Below are 14,067 nucleotides of genomic sequence, written 5' to 3' on the forward strand. Positions count from 1 at the left end.
GTACTACCTACCCCAGTAAACTGTCAGAGTGATTTTTAACAAGAAACATTTAAGAGTGAGTGTCTCTAAGCGAAGGAAGATATTTTAGAACGAAACAGGAGATTTAATTTTCCCCTTTCACACAGAGAAAATGTTTGAATTGTGCACAACTGGCATTTGTGCACAACAGGCATTGTATACACACGCAGCAGAGAGCCTACGCCCTACTGCCTCTCAGGGATATAACTAGCAATAAAAGACGCCTAGAGTCACACGAAAGCGTCAGCGAACATTTTGTCTCTAAGAACTGTTGTTCTCTAAGACGTGATCTATCACCCCTAGATGTTTGATGCAAATATTTTGGAACATCCTATGTGTACACTTTATTTTAACTTTTGGCACAAGAAATATTAATGCTCCAGAAAGCAGGAGAGCACTATAACGAATGTCACTTTGAGTGAAGGCCGCTTCGATGGCTGTTCATATAATTATGATATTAAAACTCAATGTACAACATTTGGTCAATATGTGCGTTCTTTACCGACATTAGTTAAAAAGCTACTAAGATACTGTCGACTTATTGTCTGTTATACTCATTTGTAATGGATTTCTTATTATCCTGTGAGAACAGCTTAACAAAAATCTACTCTAATGAATAATTAATGAGTCAGATCCCATTTAGTTTCTTCCGTTTTGTCATTTATGGCTTTACCAGGAAATGGTAGAGACCAAATTACTAGTCTCAGCAAAAGCGAAAATTATCATAACTGGGTATAGGGATTCCAGAAATCATTGCAACAATTCATTTCTGAAGGTCTTTGTAATCCTTTGTCCTGCATTACTCGTTCATCATTATACTGTGTTAGCTGCTCTCTTTCCTTTTATTGTTACTCGTTTTTGTCGTCGCCATTAAAATTTCGTGAATTCCTGAAGTTTGACTACAAAACGAGTGGATAGTTGCGAAAAGGTACTTTTCATGTGTTGAAAATAATAACATATGATAAAAACTTTTTAAAGCCAATATTGCAACAATATTTCTATATTTACAAACAAACGGCTTCGACTGACTTTGCTGTCACCTTCAAGCCATCAAAAAGTTATGTTATAAATACGTTCATTTTGAGTTGGATATCACGCCAAATTGTCCAAAAACATAAAATTACATAAAATTTTAAAGTCCTGAAGATAACAACCAAATCTGTCGAAACTGTTTGTTTGGCAATAATGGAATATTTGTGCGGTCTTGGATTTAGAAAGTATTTACCAGTAAAAACACATCACTTCTGCCAATTTCTCAGGATGAGAAAATCCAATTAATTTATGATTCAAGCACGTTGAGATAAACAATAAACATGTTACTCTGTACGAAACGAAAAATTAAGCTGCTAGCAGTTTATTCCTTGGAGGATGGACAAGATATAGGGTGAGCATAACCTCGTTATTATAAAGGTATAGGCCACACAAAAGACGATATTTTCTTACATTCAGATATTTGTGGAAATGAATTTTATCTGGACGTGGCCTTCCGTACATTGGGGTAAAATCAAGAACAAGTATGAGAAAACCAGGCGACTTACTGATACACTTGTTGTTGACGCACGCCTGATTATCGGAACAAACGTTGTCACTTCGGCAGCCCACGACGCACAGTCGGTTTTCACAGATCTGTCCGGAACCGCAAGCAGCGTCACTGTTGCACACTGTTTTACACAGCCCTCCGACACACCGTTCATCAGATAGGCAGGACAAGTCGCTGCGAAAATGGAAAGAAAAAAATGTTTAACAAAGAGCAATTGTAAGTAGAAGCTTAAGGTGTAGCCGCTTAATAGCGTAACCACGGCATTAGCATCTACTGAGATAGCTCGCTGAGAGACACTCACTTTCTGCAGGTGGTGTGGCATATACCGACGTAGCACGTCTGCCCGTCGGAACAGTCTGCTTCCGTCTGGCACGTGGTGGTGGGCTGGCGGCAGCTCACGTTCGGGTCTCCCACGAGAGGCTCCGGACACTCACACTGCTTGCCGTGGTTCGACATGGAGCACACTGCGTTTGTACCGCAAGCCGTCGGCGACGCGCACAGGTCTGTACAGAGAGGAGGAGACGGCGATTAGAAGCTGCGGAGAGATGGACTCTGGCGTCAGAGATTTGCCTCGTCCGACGTCTCACCTTGGCACTGTCCGTTGACGCAGGCGGCGCTGGAGGGGCAGCCGGAGTCGGAGCGGCAGCCGGCGACGCAGACGAGCCCCTCGCACACCTCGCCGCGGCGGCAGGCGTCGTCGCGGCTGCAGGCGGGCCGGCAGACGCCGGCGCGGGCGTCGCAGCGCTCGTTGCCCAGGCAACCGCCGTCCGCGGCGCACAGCGGCCGGCAGGCGCCTGCCAGGCACGTGAGCCCGGGCGCGCAGCCGCGGCTCTCCAGGCACGGCGCCGCGGGGGAACGCACGCACGCCACCTGCCGACGCCGACATCCGTAACGCCGGAGAAATTCTCCTCGGCTGATATCAGCCCGCCCGGTCAATCGCTCTTAACAAATTACCGTGACCAATTTCCTGCGCGTTTGGGGGCATGCTACAGTACTCGGGGAGAGTCTTTCGTCATCACAGCGTGTCATGCGTGTATCTGTGTTACGTGGACGACGACAGTGATTGCTTGTTCAGTGTTTTATAATCTCTGTGGTGTTATAACTGGTTACGAGCCTATACCCAATGTTATTCAATCTGTACATTGAGCAAGCAGTAAAGGAAACCGAAGAAAAGTTATGACCCTATAACTTCTCATAGAAGACAGGTTAAGGAAAGGCAAACCTATTTTATAGCATTTGTACACTTAGAGAAAGCTTTTGACAATTTCGACTGGGATACTCTCTTTCAAATTCTGAGGGTAGCAAGGATAAAATACGAGGAGCGAAAGACTATTTACAGCTTATACAGAAAACAATATTGCAGTTATACCTGTCGAGGGGCAGGAAAGGGAAGCAGTGGTTGAGAAGGGAATGCGACAGGGGTGTAGCGTATCCCCGATGTTATTCAATCTGTACACTGAGAGAGCAATAAAGGAAATAAAAGAAAAATTTGGAGTCGCAATTAAAGTTGAGGGAGAAAAATTAAAAACTTTGTGGTTTCGCCGATGACAGCAAAGGGCTTAGAAGAGTAGCTGAACGGAATGGAAAGTGTCTTGAAAGCAGGATATAAAATGAACATAAACATAAGCAAAACGAGGATAATGGAATGTAGTCGAATTAAATCAGGTGATACTGAGGGAATTAGATTACAAAACGAGACACTTAAAATAGTAGATGAGTTTTCTTGTTTGTGCAGCAATATAAGTGATGATGGCCGAAGTAGAGATGATATAAAATGGAGACTGGCAATGACAAGAAAATCGTTTCTGAAGAGGAGAATTTGTTAATATCGAATATAGATTTAACGCTTTGACTACCAATTTTATTTCAAAAACATTGAGGTATTATTATTTAAGTAAGAAGCAACAATATGAAAAGAATATTTCTCCCCGTTTCGTTTCCCAATGGGTTTGGAAGAGGGGGGGGGGGGGGGAGTAGGACATACAGGATTATTCATACGTACTTCTAGGGTTCCAGAAACGATTGAGCAAAAACTACAAGAAGTACTGATAACAGACACATATCTTTGGACAGAGAATCTACACAAGTTTTTAATTTACACTACAAATGCTCAGTTTGTAATAATGCGAGCGTCAATTCGTAGGTGCAAGTCGTTGCCACGATGCGTTCCGGAAGGAAGGCGCGAATGCAGCCCGCTTTGCGATTCTAGCAATAAGGTTGCCTATCTGCAGTTATGCACAGTTGTATTATAGAACCTTATATTTGTTAAAGATTGTTATAATTGTCGTAAATAACTAAGTTCTCAAATGATAGAAGTATCTTTGTCGTAAAGAATACATTTCGTTACAATTAACCTTCGCACATCTGCAGCCAGAGTAAGCAGAGGACGTTTCAGATATCTTTTAAATGAACTTAGGTTATGTTACTTATAATCCGTCTTGATTGCAATTTTTTTTATTCATATGACCGGTTTCGGTTCATTCAGAACCATCTTCAGATCTGATATTTCATTTACAGGAGTAACCCGTCCAAATCCAGCAACTTTCACATGGTGCATCACATACATGTGAATATTTCAGATCTGAAGATGGTTCTGAATGAACCGAAACCGGTCATATGAATAAAAAAAATTGCAATCAAGACGGATTATAAGTAACATTATAAAATCACTGATTGCTGTTATCCCATTAGACATTATGTCTGTTTTTGCAAAACTTAGGTTATGTTATCGGACTCGTGTTGTTTGCTGGTCTCCATGTGCAATGACAGCGTGAACCTTAAGATGTAGGTGCTAACAACTTTGGTTAGAGTGTCGTATCGAGACGCACCTGTGCTGTTGGGCTGGGCACAAGCCCCTGCGGGCACGAACACACGGCCCGCTGGTTGGACGTCGAGCAGATGGCGTTGGGTCCGCACGGCTTGGTGGCGCACGGATCGACGCAGCGGCCGCCCATGCACTGCTCGCTGGCCGAGCAGTCCTCGTCAGACTTGCAGCCGAATATGCACATGTTGTTCAGGCAGATGTGGCCCAAGAAGCAGTCGTTGTGGACGCGGCACGTCACTGCAGACGAGAACACCACCCGTTAGTCTTTTGCGGGCTTCGCACTTACTCGAAAATGTATTTTTATTTAAAAACACTTACGCATGCAGTTGCCCTTGAGGCACTTCTCATTGAGGGCGCAGTCGGTGTCGGCACTGCACACTGGTAGACACATGCTGTCTCTACACGTGTTGCCTTCAGAGCAGTCCTTGTTCGATTCGCATGATACAGGTACTGTAAGAGACGAAGGCATGATGTAGAAACCTGTCCACGTGCGCTTTTATCGTTCTCGGTGACTACGTGTGAGCTACTTTACTTACTCCTGACGCACTCGACGGCCTGGTTTCCAGTGAAGCCCGGCGGGCAGCTGCACTGCTTGCCGTGGTTGAGCACGCGGCACTCGGCGTTCATGCCGCACGCACCCCGAGCTTCGCATGGGTTCACGCACTGGCCGTTCACGCAGTTCTCCGTTAGGTTGCACTCGCCGTCCGACTGGCACAGAGCTGCAACCGGAAAAAAATCATCGTGAGTGCACTGTCCCTCGTGACAAGTGTTTACGTTTGTAGGAGCCTCACTTATCCGATTTCGTCTGTCAGCATGTTTCACCACAGACATAACTGGACTTGCTTGCTATTGTCTAGAACCGTATGAAATACTCAATCTAATCCGTAATGGGAATCGATGGTCACAAATGTTTTGCAAATGTCCTTGGCTCTACGAAATATCCACTTTTACGACCCCCAAATGATGTATTTTTCTCGTCATTCTTTCGACTGTTTAGATTCCGTCAGCAAATGTGCTACACTCTTCCACTGTGCTTACAAGCCACAGCAACATCATCGACAGTGATATTTTCAAGTAAATTTTTGTCTTTCAATAAGTCTACTGCTACCAGGTGAAATATTATTGGATGCATTATCTTTGTGCCCTGTTAATCAGTGCCTCACTAAGGAAAAGTTTTGACACGCTTGTGTCTTCTCACATACGCCTTCGAAGGCTTTTCATCTGTCTGAAGGAAATAACTACAACCGTCGACACTTTTTGACGATTGTTTTATTTCGCCGCAAATAGTTTCGGACCTGAGCCCATCATCGGACGCCAGCGAAATCCCTTCTCCAGATTTCTTGAGGAAAGGTTGTTTTGAGGTATTACAATACAGGGTCTGCATCAGTTATATGGAGCACGCTGAATAGGAGCTTACCTAAAGACAAGATGGCAGACAAGTGGGTTTACATCTGACGTTTACGAAAACAGTTGCGGTGTTTTCAAACCATTATGGATAAAATAATGTTCTTCATTTCATTTTTCTCTGTCAATGTCAATTTGAATATCTGTTTGAAGCACCACAAATAGCTCAATTTTCTTTTTTCTCTTTTTTTCTCACTGCCCACGATTAACTTCTGTTCATACTGTGGTGTAGACGCAAATTGCTCTTTCAAGTCAGCGCCAGTACTTGATACCAATAAATTCTTTCGTAGAAGAAAGTCTTCTTCAACAGTTGTGTAAGTTCCTTTCTTGCTTCCTGTAACTTTACTTCCTTGTTAGCAAAATTAATTGACTACTACCATATGTTGCCATTTTTGATGTGTTGGCTAGCGGCTAACTACTTTCTGCAAGTCATCATTTTTAAACCTTCCCAATCTATATACCACTTCTAAAGTTAGTAGAGACTACTTCAGAGCCTCCATATTCAGTCTGAATAGTTAACAGTTATTTCTTGGGGTCATCAGTGACGCAATTGAATTTTTCGCGTCATTTTGAAACATTAAACGCACAAGTATCACTCTTTCCCACCTTACGTACTATTTCGTAATGAACAATTTGCTTGACACTTTGATAGAAAAGTCATTTGGAGACAAGTTCGAAAAGGTGTTTGTCTTTTTCTTTAATGACGATTGTCTTCGGTGCCTAATGTTGTAGAAATCAATGTTTCTGTGTGTCAACACTTTATATGGGATATCCCCCGTTACTGTAATCCAGGATTCGAAACACAGATAGATACGTCGAGTTTTGGCAGATATAAAATTATAAATAAGTGATACTCAAAGTGAGGTTACAAATCCTCGTCGAAAATATACTACCGGGTGATCAAAAAGTCAGTATAAATTTGAAAACCTAATAAACCACGGAATGATGTAGATAGAGAGGTAAAAATTGACACACAAGCTTGGAATGACATGGGGTTTTATTAGAACAAAAAAAAAAAAAAATAAAAAAAATAAAAAAATAAAAAAAATACCCCATATTGCTAGACGCGTGAAACATCTCTTGCGCGCCTCGTTTGGTGATGATGGTGTGCTCAGCCGCCACTTTCGTCATGCTTGGCTTCCCAGGTCCCCAGACCTCAGTCCGTGCGATTATTGGCTTTGGAGTTAACGGAAGTCGCAAGTGTGTCGTGATCGACCGATATCTCTAGGGATGCTGAAAGACAACATCTGACGCCAATGCTTCACCATAACTCCGGATATGCTTTACAGTGCTGTTCACAACATTATTCCTCGACTACAGCTAATATTGGGGAATGATGGTGGACATATTGAGCATCTCCTGTAAAGAACATCATCTTTGCTTTGTCTTACTTTGTTATGCTAATTATTGATATTCTGATCAGATGAAACGCCATCTGTCGCACATTTTTGAACGTTTGTATTTTTTTGGTTCTAATAAAACCCCATGTCATTCCAAGCATGTGTGTCAATTTGTACCTCTCTATCTACATTATTCCGTGATTTACTCAGTTTTCAAATTTATACTGACTATTTGATCACCCGGTATTATAATGACTTGAAATGCATGTGTGTTGTAATATAATATGCAGTTTACCTACAGCTACAGTGTTTCGAATCCTATACCACAAATAGACGGAAAAAAGTGATATTTTCATTTTCTACTTTGGCCAGTGTTGCACTACAGTTCTAGAATCGACCGTTTTCTGAAACACAGCGTTTTATTTTACCATATGTGCCTAATGAAGTGCTATTAGTGGAAGCACCACTTGCAAGAAGATTACCTTTGATCGAAAGCATTCGCTTTCGCTAGCTTGTTAGTCACGGTTCTGAACAAAATAGATAAGGCATCAATGAAGTATGACATTTGCATCTCTCGAAGCTTTGGAAATGAAATCTAGACAAGCGCAAATTGAGATAGGGCAGACAGTGTGTGTGTGTGGTACTGACGCTTGCAGATGTGTCCGTAGCAGTAGGTGCTGGCGGGGCACTCGGCGCTGCTCTGGCAGGGCAGCGGCCGCGGCCGGCAGCCCACGCGCTGGTCGTTGGCGTCGCCCTCGTAGCCGTCGCGGCAGCGGCACGACGCTGCGTGCCCGGAGGCCACGCACTCGGCGTTCTGGCCGCATAGCGTGCTCTCGCACACGTCTGCAACAACAGGGCATTCGACGTTCAGGAAGGGTTGACAGAGGGTTGTTCAACTCGTTTCGTCAAATGGCATTATGCGGTAACTATTGAGAGTGCCAATCTGGCCACTGATGACTAAAACGGAAAAAAGCGTTTGAGGACACAACGACTGCAGCACTGAACAACGAAGTTACCATATTTAGTGCTTCATTTGAAAGTGGCTGTAACTCAATAACTGATGCTATAAACACACGCAAAATATTTTTCCAGTTTCCTCTATAGCGAAAGTAGAGAGTTAGGCAGAGAGAGAGAGAGAGAGAGAGAGAGAGAGAGAGAGAGAGAGACGTGGGGTGAACGAAGTAGAAGGACTCTTTACAAATGATGCTGATAAATGAGAGGTCAAGCAGTTTTGCGTAAGTAATATGAGATCAATATCATTAAAATACACAGAGACAGCAAAGGACTTGGAAGAACAGTTGAACAGCACACAACACCCACTCATCACGAGGCAGAGAAAATCCCTGACCCCGCCGGGAATCGAACCCGGTCGCGGCAAGCGAGAACGCTACCCCACGACCACGAGCTGCGGACCTGAGGGAATTAGATCAGGAAATGAGACACTTAAAGTAATAAAGGAGTTTTGCTATTTGGGGAGCAAAATAACTGATGATGGTCGAAGTAGAGAGGATACAAATTGTAGAATGACGATGTAAAGGTAAGCGTTCCTGAAGAAGAGAAATTTGTTAACATCGAGTATCGATTTAAGGGTCAGCAAGTCGTTTCTGAAAGTATTTGTATGGAGTGTAGCCATGTATGGAACTGAAACATGGACGATAAATACTTTGAACAAGAAGAGAATAAAAGCTTTCGAAATGTGGTGGTACAGAAGAATGCTGAAGGTTAGATGGGTAGATCACATAACTAATGAGGAGGTATTGAATAGAATTGGGGAGATGAAGAGTTTGTGGCACAACTTGACTAGAAGAAGGGATCGATTGGTAGGACATGTTCTGAAGCATCAAGGGATCACCAATTTAGTACTGGAGGGCAGCGTGGAGGGTAAAAATAGTAGAGGGAGACCAAGAGATGAATACACTAAGCAGATTTAGAAGGATGTAGGTTGCAGTAGGTACTGGGAGATGAAGAAGCTTGCACAGGATAGAGTAGCATGGAGAGCTGCATCAAACCAGTCTCTGGACTGAAGACCACAACAACAACAGCAACTCGAAATTTAAATACTGGTAAGGCCAGACATAAAAATCAGAATCGCTCAATTCAAAGAAGCAAAATTAAAACCAATTAATGTACACCTTTCATTACGTACTGTGCATACTCAGATACGGAAAGGGAAAATATACAGAAATAACATGTCCAGTAAATGCGATTGGGTGATGACTCCATGACGATAACAAGATTGATGACACAGACATAAAACTCACAAAAATCTCCTTCTTAACAATTCATAAATGGTTTTAGGCAATACAAAAATTTAAAAATCTTAAGACATTCGACTCATCATCACATGAAATATGTGAAAGATTAACGACATGTCGATTGCTGCGCTTCTGTCTCAACGTTAAACATTGAATTGAAATATGGCGTACAGAAATAATTGTGACACGAAGAGCAGAAGCTGCTGTGCCTAATACATATAAATAAGACAAGGTGGAGAAGTTAAAGAAGACAATGAACACTACAACAGACGATAATATGTGCAAGAGGTACTAGGCTACTCGGCCGATGCAGCCTTCACTGAGAAGTTCCTAGAAGCCTAGAATATAATCAAGATTCAGGAAATAAGGGCACGGGAGGCGGGAAAGCCCGAATCGGACAAAGTGTTGATTAAACTTAGTAAAATTGTGCACAACGGAAACGTTGGTTTGAACTCCATAGTCCTTCACTTTTCATGGTCCTGTTGGAAGTGGTATGTCCTTGTCTTCCTCCGAAATTTGATGTGACGCACTCACTGGACAAAATGGGGACGAAATACTACATATGCTCTACAATAGAATCATGCAAGACACGAGTTAATCGATGTAGAGAAGTCACGAAAATGTATTTGTGTATGGGCACATTAGAATTGGGCTCCACCCAAATGCGAGTGCTGTGCCATAACCACTGCGCCTTCTAGCTCAGTATGACTCCATCATCCTGTAGGGGAGTGTAGGCAGCAAGTAACAGAAGACTGCCACTCACAGTATATGAACAATACAACCTGGTCAGTCGTCAGAATATTGGGCGCAGAGACAGAAGCGTCAGCTCGGCTCGAAATCCGAAAAACATACTCTCAAATAATCATTCCAAGAAAGGCTCACATATATAAAGATTTCTGAATTGATAAGAAGAAATATGGAGAACAAGACAGATAACAAATTTTAACAGTAATAACATGTGTCCTTTATTGATATCGCATTCGTTCCATTGATGCGAAATAGAAAGGAAAATCACTCTTTTTTGGACGTTCCGTGAGTTGCTAACAACAATTTAAAGTTGGTAAATAGATTTGAAAGGTAGTAATGTGAATAGAGTCGTTCATTTCGAGAGCTTCGTGCAAAAGGGCGCCGCAAGCAATATAGTTGCTTACAGTTTGAAAAGTGCGAGTAAGTGCAGACGAATTATGAGTATGAGGCAGTAAGAGCAGTTGGAATGTGAGCATTGTAGGAGCCGGTGCTGACCTCTGCACTTGGGCACTCCGGTGATGGTGGAGCACTGCGTGGCGGCGGGGCAGTCGTCGTCGACCTGGCACTCGACGGGCGCGCGGCAGCCCTCGCGGGCGGCGTCTCCTACCGTGCCCGGCGGGCACGAGCAGCGGAACGAGCCGCGCGCGTTCTCGCACAGCGCGCCCGGCCCGCAAGGCGAGCTGGCGCACGCGTCCACCGGCTCGCAGCCGCGCGACGCGTCGCCCGTGAAGCCCGGCTGGCAGTGGCACACCTGCAACCGCACACCGCCAGTGCTGTGTTGAACCGTGTCCGTGTTGGCGTGCCGACACCATTACTACTAGTGCTCTCTAAACTGTTTGTGTCACCTACCGTCATTTGGTCCTATGACTGTGAATCCGTAGAATGAGGCTGTGTTTTCGGTGTGATTGCTGGCGACAAAGATTTGGGTACATATTTGCCTATGCCGGATTAGAACGTCGCTCCACCCAAATGCGAGCGCCTTCTAGCGCAGTGATGTGGATAGTCTCTGAGCACCATAAGCTTCCGGAAATAGTCACAGGTCAAACAGTATTTGGCTTGATGGAAGACGTATTTTAGCCAGCCATACGTGAGGAAGCCTTAATGTACATTTCACATATCGTTTTTGGGTTTTACATGTTCGTGTTTCAGTGTTATTCACATTATTAGGGATAGAGTTTGGTTATGACAGAGCTCTGAACAAAAAATTCTTTTACTTGGCATAATATACTATTTGAACATAAAGGGTTCAAAATGGTTCAAATGGCTCTGAGCACTATGGGACCTAACTTCTGAGGTCATCAGTCCCCTAGACCTTAGTACTTCAACCTAATTAACCTAAGGACATCACACATATCCATGCCCGAGGCAGGATTCGAATCTGCGACCGTAGCGGTGGAGCGGTTCCAGATAGTAGAACGTAGAACCGCTCGGCCACGCCGGCCGGCCCGTACATGAAGGGTGTTTCGAAGTTTTTCCCAAGGTTGCATTTAGACGCTGCGCGATCTGAGGCGACTTGTCACAGTCCGTGCGGTTCCTCCCGTTGGAGGTTCGAGTCCTCCCTCCTTAGCGTAAGTTAGTTTAAGTTAGATTAAGTAGTGCGTAAGCTTAGGGACCTCAGCAGTTTGGTCCCATAAGACCTTACCACAAATTTCCAATTTTGCATTTAGACAACTAAGGTCGCCATCTCATTAATGTTCGCCACCATAGCTGAGTATTCAGTTTGGTATAATGCCGTGCGAGAGGCCTGGGTTCGATTCCTAGCTGGGTCAGAGATTATCTCCGCTCGAGGAGTGGGTATTGTGTTGTATTCATGATCATATCATTCTCATCGACACCCAGGTCGTCGAGGTGGCATCAACTAAAAAGGCTTGCACTAAGTGACGGGTCTAACCGACGGGAGACTCTAGCCACACTACATTTCATTTCGGCTCATTATTGGTAAAATCTTTGCATCAAATGTTTAGGGGGTGATAGATGGCGTCATCGGGAACAACTTTTGTTAGAGACAAAATATATGCAGGAGTGCCGGCCGGAGTGGTCCCATAAGCACTGGCCGGCCGCGGTGGTCTCGCGGTTCTAGGCGCTCAGTCCGGAACCGCGCGACAGCTACGGTCGCAGGTTCGAATCCTGCCTCCGCCATGGATGTCTGAGATGTCCTTAGGTTAGTTAGGTTTAAGTAGTTCTAAGTTCTAGGGGGCTGATGACCTTAGATGTCAAGTTCCATAGTGCTCAGAGCCATTTAACCATATGCCGGAGTTTTATGGCGGCGCTAGACGTCCTTCAGTATTCGCCAATCCCGGAACAACATGATTTGCTGGGCCTGCCCCCTCTGAAACTGAGCAGAAAACTGGATAATAGGCGAAACGCAAGACATACGCACACCACAGAATGCCTAAGCTTTGCAGTCTCTCAGGGGCACAACCAGTACAAAAGGACGCTTAACGTCACCAGGAAGTGTCAGGGAACATTTTGTCTGTAATAAGATCAGTTACCCTTGAAGCGATCTATCACCGCTTAGACGCTTGATGGAAAGACATTGAAGCAACCTGCATTATCCGATACACCAGGTGGTTACCCACACAACATATTATAAATGGCATTAGAAATTCTTCCAATCCATATGTAGCATACAGCAAACAAGTACATAACAGTATTGGTTAAAAACAGTCCTGGTTGCAATTTTATTTTTGTATTTTTCAACGACACGTTCCGTCTTATCTAGGCATCTTCAGGTAATCTATTCTAGATGGACGCCAGAGGCACCAAGATCTGCATAACGTGTTCCCGTTCACAGGAGCGAGTTACAGAGTAACATGGAGGCTCAGGTAGTAAGCTTACACGTTATGTAGAGCTTGGTGCCTCTCGCGTTCATCTAGAAAAGATAACCTGAAGATGCCTAAATAAGGCGAAACGCGTCGTTGAAAAATAAAAAACTAAAATTGCAACCAAGACTGTTTTTAACCAATACTATACATGTCATTGATAGATTTACTGGTACACATAAATACCAGTGTTTTGGAATAATTTGTTAAAGATTGCTCCCTCACTACTCGTTCAGCTGGCGGTTCAGTTTATTTTCATATGTGTCAGTAAAATGAAGTCGACAGAAGTGTCCTTTTATGCGTCAACTGACATCGCCTACGTCCCAGCAGTCAACAACTGAGTAAGTGTCCAATATTCATAGCCAGGTAGCGTTTCTGAGGGAAAGCAGACATCTTGCAACGTGAAATAATCATATTGGTGACATTTACACCTGCGGTAGGGATAGCTTCATTGGGGGATAGAGAGAGAGAGAGAGAGAGAGATAGAGCAGGTACTCACGGGTCGGTGGTTCTCGGCGGAGCAGAGCGCGTTGGAGCCGCAGGAGGCTGCGGGCGGCGCGCAGGCGGGTTTGCAGGAGTAGTCGTCGCAGCGGCGGTCGGCCGGGCAGTCGGCGTCCGCCTGGCACTCCTCGGGCCGGCAGCCGGCCAGCGGGTCGCCGCGGAAGCCCGCCAGGCACGAGCACACGGGCCGGTGGCGCTGCGACACGCACTGCGCGTTGCGCCCGCACGCCGCCGAGCCGTCGCACGCGTCGCGGCACTCCGCCTGCAACACCCACACGTCCGTTCGCCCGTCTTCCCTGCTGCGTAGTCACGCATCTGGACAATATCGACGATGTTTCGTGGAAGTGCACATGAAACTTTTCAGGAACTTTCTGGGCATTTCAGGTAAGCGTAGGCTTCTGTGTGGTCCTGGACAGGATGTGTAGAAATACAGGGTGTTCTATTTATCTCACGACCGCACACACAGGGCAGTAGGCGGCGGGCAGTGAGCGCTCAGTTTCCCGCCGAATCAAATGCCGTGTCGTCTGTCTACTATCGCAATACTAAATTTAAAATACATGCAAATACTCGCTCCTGTCATGCAAGGAGATGTTGCAACTGCCTGCCGTTGTTTTCC

General features: G+C 44.7%; 1 protein-coding gene across 1 annotated transcript in view; it reads right to left on the reverse strand.

The window, feature by feature from the left end:
- The window catches only part of LOC126270278 (uncharacterized), a 589,946-nt gene that overhangs the window by 321,923 nt on the left and 253,956 nt on the right, over nt 1–14,067 (reverse strand). The window contains exons 35-43 of the mRNA XM_049974059.1: nt 13,450–13,713; nt 10,624–10,879; nt 7,775–7,969; nt 4,919–5,101; nt 4,701–4,832; nt 4,387–4,619; nt 2,146–2,428; nt 1,860–2,061; nt 1,557–1,732 (exon numbers count right to left, since the gene is read on the reverse strand). Coding sequence (XP_049830016.1) covers nt 1,557–1,732; nt 1,860–2,061; nt 2,146–2,428; nt 4,387–4,619; nt 4,701–4,832; nt 4,919–5,101; nt 7,775–7,969; nt 10,624–10,879; nt 13,450–13,713 — 1,924 coding nt within the window. The remainder of the gene's footprint in view (nt 1–1,556; nt 1,733–1,859; nt 2,062–2,145; nt 2,429–4,386; nt 4,620–4,700; nt 4,833–4,918; nt 5,102–7,774; nt 7,970–10,623; nt 10,880–13,449; nt 13,714–14,067) is intronic.

Source organism: Schistocerca gregaria, chromosome 1, assembly GCF_023897955.1.
Source record: "Schistocerca gregaria isolate iqSchGreg1 chromosome 1, iqSchGreg1.2, whole genome shotgun sequence".
Taxonomy (NCBI): Eukaryota; Metazoa; Arthropoda; class Insecta; order Orthoptera; family Acrididae; genus Schistocerca; species Schistocerca gregaria.